The following is a 12,271-nucleotide window of genomic DNA, read 5'->3' on the forward strand; positions in this document are numbered from 1 at the left end:
TATGAATCAAACTTTTCAAACAAGAAATAGAAGAAAACTTTCTCAACCTCATAAAGAACTTGTATGAACAATGTAAAATCATATATAATGGAGAAGACACTGAACTTCCCTGACCTCCATGTCTCGTCCACATATAAAATTAATTTGAAGTAAATTATGAACTAATTATAAAAGCTAAACCTACAAACATTCTACAAGAAACCATATGAAAAAATCATTGCAACCTTAGGGTAGGCACAGATGTTAGGGAGGCAAAAATTCCACTAACCATAAAAGAAATAACATTAATAAACAGGATTTTATTCTGCTCATTAGAAAGCATAACTAAGAAAATGAATAGGCAAACCATAGAATTGAAAACATTATGTGCAGCACAGGCATCTGACAAAGGCTGTGTATCTAGAACACATAAAGAAAATTCTCTAACAGTAAAGAGACAATCCAAGTTAAAAAGGGGCAGGAGACAAAAAAAGCCACCTCAACAAGAACATAAAAAAGTAGTGAATATCATTAGTTATGAGAGAAATGCAAATCCTAAGCATAATGCAATACCATCTCATACCATCCAGACTGATTACAATTAAAAGACTGATAGCACTAAATGCTGACAAGGATATGGAGCAAATAGAACTCACATAGTAGTGAGTACTACTGGTGGCCTATAAAATGGTATATCCATTTAGGAGAACTGTTTCAGTATTCTTATAGATAAAACATAGCTACTGTAAAAAACAATTCTATTCCTAGGTATTTATTGAAGAGAAGTAAAAATATATGCTGAATTTTTTATTTTTTTTAAACTGAGACATTCATAGCAACCTTACTTATTTATTTTCTTCTAGGAGACAGGGTCTTAGTCTGTCACCTAGGATGGAGCACAGTGATGTGAGTATAGCTCACTGTAACCTTGAACTTCTGGCCTAAAATAAAGTGATTTTCCCATCTCAGCCTCTGGAGTAGCTGAGACTATGGGTGCATGACACAACACCAAACTATTTTATTTTCTTATAGAGACAAGGTCTTGTAATGCTGCTCCAAACTAGAAATAATCCAAATGTCCACCATCAAGAGCATGGGTAAAATAAGTGCAGTATATTCATTTAATGAACTCCTACTTAATAAAGAAACTATTGAAACATATGGCAAAGATGAATTTAAAAAACATGTTAAGTGAAAAAACCAAATATAATACAATATGATTCTACTTTGTATATGTTTCAAGAATATGTAAAACAAACCTATAGTAGTAGAAATTTAAAAGTGGTTGCTTAATTTGCAAAAATTTGAGATCGCTTGAAAAGGGGCACAAGGAAACTTTCGGGAAATAGAAATGTTCTAGGGGGCAGACCAGAAAAGTAGATCAGCCAAGTTCTCCTAGGACAACTGAGGAACAGCAGAAACCCAGGCCATACCTGGCACAGAGACCTTGCCTGGAGCTGTGGCTCAGGTGTACAGCGATGTGGCCTGGCGCTGGGTACAGTGCAGAAACTGGAGCAGTGGAGACCTGACACGCTAGGCAAGTGTTTTGTGAACTGACTCCACCAGGGAAGTCTGGAATGGGAGAAAGCCTTCTGGTAGTTTCTGGGTCTTGGGGGAAGCTGGGCATTGAGTGGAAAGCCTGGACGAGTGGGCACACCTGAATAGTAATCAGCAGCAAGATTTGAGGGCTAGTGGGAGTGGATTTGCAGCAGCTGGAGTGGTGGAGGTAAAGACGGCCATACTGGGAAGGTCATGACAGCTGTGGGAGGCCATTGTGGGAAGGTCACGAGATCCTGAGGACAGGCCTCCTGTAGGGACATAGCCTTCTTAGTTCTGTCTGCTGGGATCAGAACTCCACTCCTCACAGGCTCAGGGAATCCTGCACCCCACAGGAACTGCTGTCTGGGGCCACAGTGAGATCTACCTCTAAAGGATTTTGGAGAGTTTTGAGGCCTCAACCCAGTGGGGTTTGAATGCTGAAGAAATAATTAGGTGATCACCAGGGTCAATTAAGTCTAACAGGTCTATGCCTGGAAACTAGGGAGAAGTTAATAGCTGTGTTGTCCATTCCCCCTAAAACTATAGCGCCACCTGGTGTCTATATTACAACAAAAATATATTTCTACTAAAGTTGTAGGATACATGTATATTTAATTTTTTTTTTTTACTTTTCATTGTTGTTGTTAGTATTTTTTTCTCCTTCATTTATTTGTTGCTGAGGTTGCTTGCTTTTCTTGCTTTTGGTTATTAGAGCTTTTTGTTATGTTGTATTGATATGTTTTATTTCTTGCTAATTTGTTTGGCTGGTTCTTTTCATAACTTCCAATTTTACTTTCATCAAGAGCAAGGGCTCCTATATTTTTCGGTTACAGTATTTTCGCCTTATTTATTCTCTCTCCCTATTTCACTCTTCTATATTCTCTCTTTGGATAAAGATTCTTCTGCCTTTCTCATCTCTTCCACATAAATCACTTCCACCACAGCTAAGATATCCACTCCCTTTTTTTGTTTGTTTTTCGTTCTCCACTTCCCTCTCTCTTTTCTATTTGATACAATGGTATTTTTAATTTCCTTTATCTTTTCTTACTTTAATACTATTTATTTATCTTTATATTTTTTTGCTGAGAGCTGGGGTGACACAGTTGTGGTCTGACAGGTAGGCTCGAGGGGCCTAAGAAACCTTTCTACCTTTGGCCTTAGGAGGAAAGTACTGGCAAGATCATGCCGCAGAATTTCAATATTTTGTTTTCATCCTTACTTTTCCTTCCTGTTTTTTGTTTTTGCTCTTTTTCTTCTCTTTCTATTTTTGGCAGAGGAAGAGTCTGGTTCCTCTCAAACTGGTAAGGAATGCCTGATTTCGAGGAACCCACCCAGTCCAGCCCCTCAAAATCCTTGAGTTACAGAGATGGCCTTAGCACCAAGCTGATCAATAACATTTCTTCCATCAGTCTTATCCTCTCTTCATATCTCCTGTTCTTCAAGTTTTATACTGTTATTCCCCCTTCTCCTTTTTTCCTCTAATTCTTTTGTTCTACTCGTTATTTCTTTTTTTCTCTTTCTTTCCTTTCTTCTTGTTTCTCTCTGCTTCATCTTTACTTTTCTCTTCCTTTTGGCCTCATACCAAGAGGCCTCTTTATCACCTAAACTCTGAGACAAGGTAATTTGCAGCAAAGGTGGAAGTGAGAAAGAAAAGGAGCACGGGAGGTGAACAAGAAGAAAGCACACATGAGGAGGAACCAACAGAAAAATTCATGCACCATGAAAAACCAAAACAGAGCAACTCCTCCAGGGGATCACCGGCAGCTTTTACAGAAGACTCCTCCTATAAAAGAATTAAGGGATTTGACAGAAAGGACATTTAAAATATGGGTGAATTAGACAATAAAGGGAATGGACGAGAAAATGGAAAGACAGAACCAAAAGTCAGATGAGAGATATGTAGAATATAGAAAGGATATGACGGAGCTTAAGGAAATGAAGGAGACAATCAGGGGATGTGAAGATGCAGGAGAAACTATCAAAATAGATTAGACCAGGGAAAAGAAAGAACCTCAGAGCCAGAGGATAAAGTGTTCAAGTTATCCTAGGTAGTTACAGAGGCAGAAAAGAAGAAAGAGAAAGCAGAGCAGGCACTTAGAGAAGTATGAGACTCCATGAAGCCTTCAAACATACAAACAATAGGAATCCTTGAAGGGAAAGAAGATTGTCCCAAAGGTATAGAAGCCGTATGGAGACTATTATAAATGAAAACTTCCCAAGATTTACTAAAGATCCCGGCACATTCCTTTCAGATGGATACTGAACTCCAGGTCATCTAAACTCTAGCAGAGCTTCTCCAAGACACGTTGTAATGAATCTGTCCAAAGTCAAGATGAAAGAGGAAATACTGCAAGCAGCTAGGAGTTAAGTGCTAACTGACCTACAGGGCAGAGCCATTAGGATGACAGCAGACTTTTCAACTCAAATTTTCCAGGTCAGAAGAGGATGGTCATACACCTTCAATATCCTTAAACAAAACAAAACTCAGTCCAAAATTCTGTATCCTGCTAAACTAAGCTTCAAAACTGATGGAGAAATCAAATCCTTTGGGGATATAGAAACACTGAGGAAATTCACCATAACAAAACCAGCACTACAGGAAATACTTAGACCTATTCTCACACTGATCACCACAATGGACCACCACCAAAGTAAACACCTAGAAGCTAAAGGCCAAAATTTAGCTTACATGATGGCACAAAGGATAAAACTACACAACAGACTTTCTCATAACAAGATGATAAAATTCTACCACACTTAGCAATTCTCTCAACAAATGTCAATGTACTGAATTTCCCAATGAAGAGGCACAGGCTGAATGGATAAAAAAACACAAGCCATCTATACGCTATCTCCAGGAGACACTAGACCTGAAAGACAAATGGAAATCAGAAGAAAGGAGGGGTTTCAATTTTATTCTCAGATACAAGTGGATTCAAAGCAACTAAAGTTAGAAAGACAAAGATGGACATTTCATACTGGTTAAAGAACAAGACAACAAGAAGACATCTCAATTTTAAATATTAATTTCCTCACACATAACAATAATGAAAACACAAGTTACCAAAATCTGTGGGATATAGCAAAAGCAGTCCTGAGAGGAAAATTTATTGCACTTAGATGCTTATATTCAACAAAGAGAAAGTGAGAGCATCAACATACGCAGAAACCATCTATGGAACTGGAAAAAGAATAATCTAACCCCAAAACTAGCAGAAGAAAAGAAATAACCAAAATTAAACCAGAAATTAATAAAATGGAAAAGAAAAGCATCATTTAGAAAATTAATAAAACAAAAAGTTGATTTTTTTGAAAAAAAAAATAGATGAACCTTTGGCCAGACTAACTAGAAACAGAAAAGTAAAATCTCTAGTAACCTCAATCAGAAATGATAAAGGGGAAATAACAACAGATGCCACAGATAGATACAAGAGATTATCTCTGAATACTACCAGAAACTCTCCACCTAGAAATTTGATAATGTGGAGGAAATAGATCGATACTTGGAATCACACTCTCTCCTTAGACTTAATCAAGAAGAAATAGATCTCCTGAACAGACCAATTTCAAGCACTGCGATCAAACAATAAAAAAATGCCCTGGTCCAGATGGCTTCCCACCAGAACTCTATCAAACCTTCAAAGAAGAACTTACACCCAGATTGCATAAACTATTCCAAAAAATTGAGAAGGAAGGAATACGTCTATGAAGCAAACATTACCCTGATACCAAAACCAGGAAGACTCAACTAAAAAGAACTTCAGACCAATTTCACTAATGAATATAGATGCAAAAATTCTCAATAAAATCCTAGCCAAGAGATTACAGCTTCTCATTAAAAATGTCATACATCACAATTAAGCAGGTTTCATCCCAGGGATGTAAGGGTGGTTTAATATATGCAAGTCCATAAACATAATTCACTGTATCAACAGAAGCAAAAACAAAGACCATATACCATCCTCTCAGATCATATGCAAATCAGTTGTAGGAAAAGCATTTGATAAAATTCAACATCCTTTTCTAATCAGAACTCTGAAGAATTTAAGCATAGATGGCACATTTCTTAAACTGATCGAAGCCATCTATGACAAATCCACAGCTAATATTATATTGAATAGAGTAAAACTGAAAGCTTTTCCACTAAGAAATGGAATAAGACAAGGTTTTCCTCTATCACCACTACTATTCAACATAGTGCTGGAAGTTCTAGCCAATACAATCAGGCAAAAGAAGGTAATAAAGGGCATCCAAATGGGAGCAGAGGAAGTCAAACTCTCCTTCTTTGCTGACGATATGATCTTATAGTTAGAGAATCCCAAAGACTCAAACCCAAGACTCCTGGAAGTGATCAAGAAATACAATAATGTCTCAGGATATAAAATCTTCTCTGCAAATCAGTAGCCTTTGTATATGCCAATAATAGCCAAGATGAGAAGTTAATCAAGGACACAATTCCCTTCACAGTAGCCTCAAAGAAAACAAAATACCTAGGAATCATACCTAACGAAAGAGGTGAAGGACCTCTATAAAGAAAATTATGAAACCCTAAGAAATAGCAGAAAATATTAACAAATGGAAGAACATACCATGCTCGTGGCTGGGAAGAATCAACATTGTTAAAATATCTATACTTCCCAAAGCAATCTATAGATACAATACAATCCCCATTAAAATACCAACATCATATTCTTAAGATAGTCCTGAATTTTATATGGAACCAGAAAAAACCCCATATAGGTAAAGCAATTCCTAGTGATAAAAACAAAGCCCGGGATATCAGCCTGTAGGCTACATCACAAGGCCATAAATGATTAAAACTGCATGGTATTGGCACAAAAATACAGACACAGACATCTGGAACTGAATAAAAATCATGAGATGAAACTAATATCTTATAGTCACCTGATCGTCAATAAACCAACCAAGAACATACACTGGGGAAAAGAATCCCTATTCAACAAATGGTGCTGGGGAGAACTGGATAGCGACATGTAAAAGACTGAGAATGGACCCACTTCTTTCTCTACTCACTAAAATTGATTCAAGATGGATAAAAGATCTAAATCTAAGGTGTGAAACAATAAAAATCCTCAAAGAAAGTGTTGGGAAAACACTTGAAGCTATTAGCCTGGGGAAAGACTTTATGAAGAAGATTCCAGTGGCAATTGCAACAACAACAAAGATAAACAAATGAGACTTAGTTAAACTGAAAAGCTTCTGTACAGTTATGGAGACAACAACCAAAGCAAACAGACAACCAACAGAATGGGAAGATATTTTCATATTATGAATTGGACAAGAGCTTGATAACTAGGATCTACAGAGAACTCAAATTAAGCAACATAAAAAAAGTCAACAGGGGTGGTGCCTGTGGCTCAAAGGGGTAGGGCACAGGCCCCATATGCCGGAGATGACGGGTTCAAACCCAGTCCTGGCCAAAAAAAAAAAAAAAAAAAAAAAGCCAACAATCCCTTACATTAATGGGCAAGAGAGATGTATAGAACCTTCTCTAAAGAAGATAGATGAATGGCTAACAAACATGAAAAAATGCTCATTGTCCCTAATTATTAGAGAAATGCAAATCAAAACCACCCTGAGATATCACCTAACTCCAGTGAGAATGGCCCACATCACAAACTGCAGATGCTGGGATGGATATGGAAAGAGGGGAACACTTTTACACTGCTGGTGGGACTGTAAACTAAAACCACCTTTTTGTAAGGAAGTAGAGAGAATCTTCAAATAACTCAAACTACACCTCCCATTTGATCCTGCAATCCCATTACTGGGCATCTACCCAGAAGAAAAAAATCATTTTATCATAAGGACATTTGCACTAGACTGTTTAGCACAGCTCAATTTACAATTGCCAAACTGTGTAAACTTGGATTTACAAGCTATGGTATATGTATACCATGGAATACTATTCAGACACAAAAAAGAAGGTGAGGCCTGGTGCCTATAGCTCAGTGGTTAGGGCACCAGCCACATACACTGGGGCTAGTGGGTTTGAACCCAGCCTGGGCCTGCTAAACAACAACTGCAACAAAAATACAGCTGGATGTTGTGGTGGGCACCTATAGTCCCAGCTACTTGGGAGGCTGAGATAAGATAATCACTTAAGTCCAAGAGTTTGAGGTTACTGTGAGCTGTGATGCCATTGCACCTTACCGAGGGCAACATAGCAAGACTCTGTCTCCGAAAAGGAAAAAAAAGAATGGAGAAGCAAGAATCCAATGTACTTAATTCTGATATGAGGACAACTGATGTTAGTATATGGCAGGGGGTAGGAGAATGGGGGAGTGGAGAAAGAGAAGGAGTGGGGCAGTTGGGGGTTAAGGCAGACCTCTTGGGGGTAGGACACAATTGTAAGAGGGACTTTACCTAACAAATGAAAGCAGTGTAACCTGGTTCTTTGTACCCTCAATGAATCCCCAACAATAATTAAAAGAAAGAAATAGAAATGTTATATATCTTGTTTTGGGTGATGGTTACATAGGTATATGTAACTATTAAAACTCTCTGAGCTTAATCTTTAAGATTTATTCTATCTTAATTATACCTCAATTTTTAAAGTCCCTAGAAAATCATTTTAAAAGTATGGAGAGCAATACTAAATATTAACAGTAGTTTTTTTCTGGGTGATGAAATTATGGCTAAGTTTTTCTTTTGTTAATTCATATTTTTCTAAACTTCATAATTTTCTATAATGAACATACATTTTTTTACATATAAATTCTTTCCTATTTTCTATACCTGTGTTCTGCAGTTTCACAAAGATACCAAATGTTGCCAGCATTTATCTCTGAAGGTAGGATCATGATGACCATAGGAAGGCTGTGCCAAGTACTCATTCTATAGCACGCGTGTGGTTCAATATCCACATGGGATTGGAAATGTGTTCAGAAGTGCAGGCAGAGGCAACACAGCACAGGGAGAAGAGCAGAGGGTCAGAGACAGACAAAATCAACCTTAACTCTGGTTCCTACAGAACTGGTAGAGAAGTCACAGAGCCTCCATTTCCTCATCCGTAAAGTAGAATAAGACATATCCTGTCTGCTTCAAGGGGGTTAAATGAAATAGCTGTGTTCTCTAAGACACAGGGAATTAAAGTGGTAGTCGCTTCTGATATGTGAAAAATTTGAAAACAATCTTTCTCAAAAGTCAGATTTATTATTTACAATCCAATAAGAAGCAACAAGAAAAGCTAGTACTATAACTTTGTCCTTTAAAATCAACAGCCAAGAACTCTTACCTATTGTTGCAGTAATAGTGATTCTGCAGTGCGTAGGATACACACTGTGTGTTCAACCGCTTCCTGTCATCCTCCTTCCAACCATCTTCTGTCCACTTTCTCTTTATTTGCTTCTCTTGCTGTTTTTTCCCCACATACTCAGCATAGGTCTGGATCCGATAGCTTACTGCGTATTTGCTGGTATTGACAGCTGCAAGCAAAGGAAAAAAAACCTTATGAAGGTCTTGCCTAGCCCCAAAGTTGTCACTTTGAAAGGTGGTCCAACATAGCCAAAGGTTCAGGTCTAAGCTTGCCCCTGGCATGGCCAACTTAGAAGAAAGGTGACCTGGAGCAAGTCCCATCAACTCTCCAAGTTTGAGTTTCCTCATGTGGAGAAAAGAGAGTCACTGCTCTCCAATCTCCCTTACAGTGTGAAAGTGCTTTGTAAACTGTAAGTAACTATAGTGACATAAGTAAAATACTAATTTTCAGAGTAAGAAAATGAAAATGAACAAAGCTAGTAAAGGAAACCTGTAAGTCTTCACTGTTTTGTTAAAAATGAAAATGACAACAAAAGCAATATAAACAGTGGTGGTAATCACAGTGTCAAATACTGACTGTCTCCTGTGTGTCTGTGCCCCAGACTTTATGTTTAGTCTTTGCAGGACACTTGCAAGGGAAGAAATGTCTTTACTGATGAGAAAGCAGGGTCACAAAGGCCGAAGTGTGGTGAGCAGCAAGGCCTGATGCAAAGCTGGGCTGCTCTGCCCCCAGTGCCAGGGCTGTCCTTGCTACTGTGCCCCTTACTTGGTAGGCTGCAGATTTAAGACAGCTCCACAATAGGGAGCTCCACGCTTCTTTCCTTCCTTCTGCTGTGAAAGATGCTCATTCTCTATAATGTGCCTCTAGCTGGCAAGAGTACTAGAGATCTGGAGCTTATTCCTACCCCCACCCCTCTAGGTGTTTATGCTTCAGACCACAGCCAGGTAAATTCTGTGCTAATCTCATGCTGCCTCCTCCACTGGGGCTGGTGGAAGGAACATGCTGGTAGTGTGGGAGGGAGAGCCACAGGAGGGCCTGTCGGTGGATGTGTGCCACCACTGCTTCTGGCTTATGCGGTTTGGACAAATGACCTCCTGGCCCACTATTACTGCCGGCACTTACCACCCACACTGGCAGGGAGATAATAAGTGCTTGTCTGTGCTGTCACGGGCAGTCCTGGGTAGCTGCAAAAGCATCATGACTTCAGAAACATGTACCTAGAAAAGTTCTGGGTACAGAGTAGTTCTCAATAAATGCTACGTGAATGGACATAGGACAGAGTACAGCATGTGGATTGATGGGCAAGCAGGTCTGAGCACATCAGAATTGGACAAGGGAGTGTGGTACATCAGGGATGTTAAGTCTGAGAGATCAAGACAACTGCATAAGAGACAGTGGTCCACACTCCTGATGCCTGAGACTTTTAATCTTCAAGTAGACCGAATTTGACTAAAAACTTCTCAGCACAACAACAGTTTCCAGAATGCTGTGCAAAAATATCCAGTCATCTAAGAAATGAAATAGGAAGAAAACTATTCCTGAAAAACACACATTTTACCAAAAAGTTTGTGTACAATCAAATATTCACTTGATTTAGAGAGAAAGGGAGAGAACCCCAAAGTATTAGAGAACTTTCATATTATACAAAGTCTCTCAAAAAAGTAGAGTGAGTTCCTGAAATGTGAGCTCCATACAGCGTGCTCTGACTCATTCACAAGAAGATAAACTGGAAGCCAGCCAGCTCTGGAGATGTGCTAGTGAACACAGTTACTCATATCAGAGAATCACAGAAATAGGGTCATTTCTTGAAGATTTTATTCCTTGGAACAGTTACTTTTCCAACTTTCCACGTGTCATATTTCTGATTTTTGGACTCATTTATCCAGCCTCCCAACAATTTACATCCAACAAACAACATCAACCCATCTATCCATCCAGTGACTGCTTACTGTCTTGGTCCCAGGGCCTATGCAAGGAATTTAGTAACACCAGACACAATCCCCACCTTCTCAAAGCTCACTCACCCTGTCACAAATTGCCTATAGAGGCGATTTCCCTATAAGCTCGAAACTTCCTATAAGCACATGAACCTCCCAATGTGATATACAAGTGGAACTCACAGGTTCCAATTTTAGTATATGTGCTGCTGAAGCGAGCACAGAACTCACAGGTTCCACCATCATTATTCTACATCAACTGTTGGCAAATAATCGCCTCCTGGTTTTCCTCTATAAATTTTCTTTTTTAGTCTAGAAGGTTTATTTTGCAAATGAGCCCAAAAGAGATGACACCTGTAATAATCTCACTCTCAAGTTTAATTTGGATTACCAAGGGAAAAAGAAGGCTTAGGTGAATGTTTCCCATGAAAGCAGAGGTGATTGCAGGGTCATCAGGAAGCTAAAATGATCTCTTTAACAGTATCTGATTGTGTCCTTTAATTTGGCTCCTAAATGATAGACAAAAATTACAAACGACTCTCTGACATGGTGAGGGAATTTATCTGAGCATTTATCTTACCCTTCTGGAGTAAGAATCACTTAAAAGAGAAAACAAATTAACAGTCCCTTTTTCCCTGCTGGCCTTCACATGGCAATAATTTACCAGTATTCATTCAAATCCCAGCAGCTTTGCAGCTCTTGGCCTTTAATCTGGAAGCCAAGCTCTGGCTCAAAGCCACAACTCTAATGGATGAATCAGCAAAATGAATTGGCTGTCAACCGCGGGATTCCAGCTCGCCTGTCAGAAGCAGCACATAGCAGGCTGCTGAGTAACACTAACCTTTTCCAAATTTGTCAGGGAAATGATGCAAGGCAATCTGTCCATCCTACCACTTTGTCAAAGCCACTGGAGAACCAAACACGTTCAGAGTGCTTCCTGTTTCCCTGGAGGTGAATGAGAGCAGTTCCCCTCATGGAATAGTTTCATCCACTTGGTTTATCATCACTTGACACTCTGCACACATTACAGCATTTAGTCTTCACCACAACCCCAACAGGAAGGGATGTTGTAGTCATCACAGAGATAAAAAGAATGAGCATCAAAGATGCTATAAACAGCTTGCCTGAAGTCTTATAAGCAAAGTCTTGTAAGCAAAAGATGGAATAGAACCAAGACGTGGTGTGCACGCGCGTGCACACACACACACACACACACACACACTCTCTACGACATCAATGTCTGCTTGCATTTATATGTATTTCGTTTATTTAGGTTGACAATTATCTTCTAAAATGCTTCCTATATTAGGAGTTTTAAAGAATTACTTAAAATGTTTAAGGCTTTTTGGGAGAACTTTCCATTATTGTCAAGGAAAATTTAACTAAGTTGATGGATGCGATATGTTTATGAACAGTAAGACTTAACAAAATGTAAATTCCCTCCTAAATTGATCTATAGATTTAATGCAAATTGAGGAAAAAATTCCAACACTTTAATTAAACACTGAAATAACTAAAAATAAAAATTAAAAAAAAA

At 38.7% G+C, this 12,271-nt stretch overlaps 1 protein-coding gene across 4 annotated transcripts in view; it reads right to left on the reverse strand.

The window, feature by feature from the left end:
- The window catches only part of PARN (poly(A)-specific ribonuclease), a 169,680-nt gene that overhangs the window by 27,487 nt on the left and 129,922 nt on the right, over positions 1 to 12,271 (reverse strand). For all 4 annotated transcript variants that reach the window (XR_002771253.1, XM_023508549.1, XM_003802729.3 and 1 more), the window contains one exon: positions 8,777 to 8,966. Coding sequence is in view for 3 of the 4 variants with exons in the window: in XM_023508549.1 (XP_023364317.1) it covers positions 8,777 to 8,966 (190 nt within the window). In the remaining variant the exon portion in view is untranslated. The remainder of the gene's footprint in view (positions 1 to 8,776; positions 8,967 to 12,271) is intronic.

This window comes from Otolemur garnettii, unplaced genomic scaffold (assembly GCF_000181295.1).
Source record: "Otolemur garnettii isolate 467f Iridium unplaced genomic scaffold, OtoGar3 scaffold00257, whole genome shotgun sequence".
NCBI classification, from domain to species: domain Eukaryota; kingdom Metazoa; phylum Chordata; class Mammalia; order Primates; family Galagidae; genus Otolemur; species Otolemur garnettii.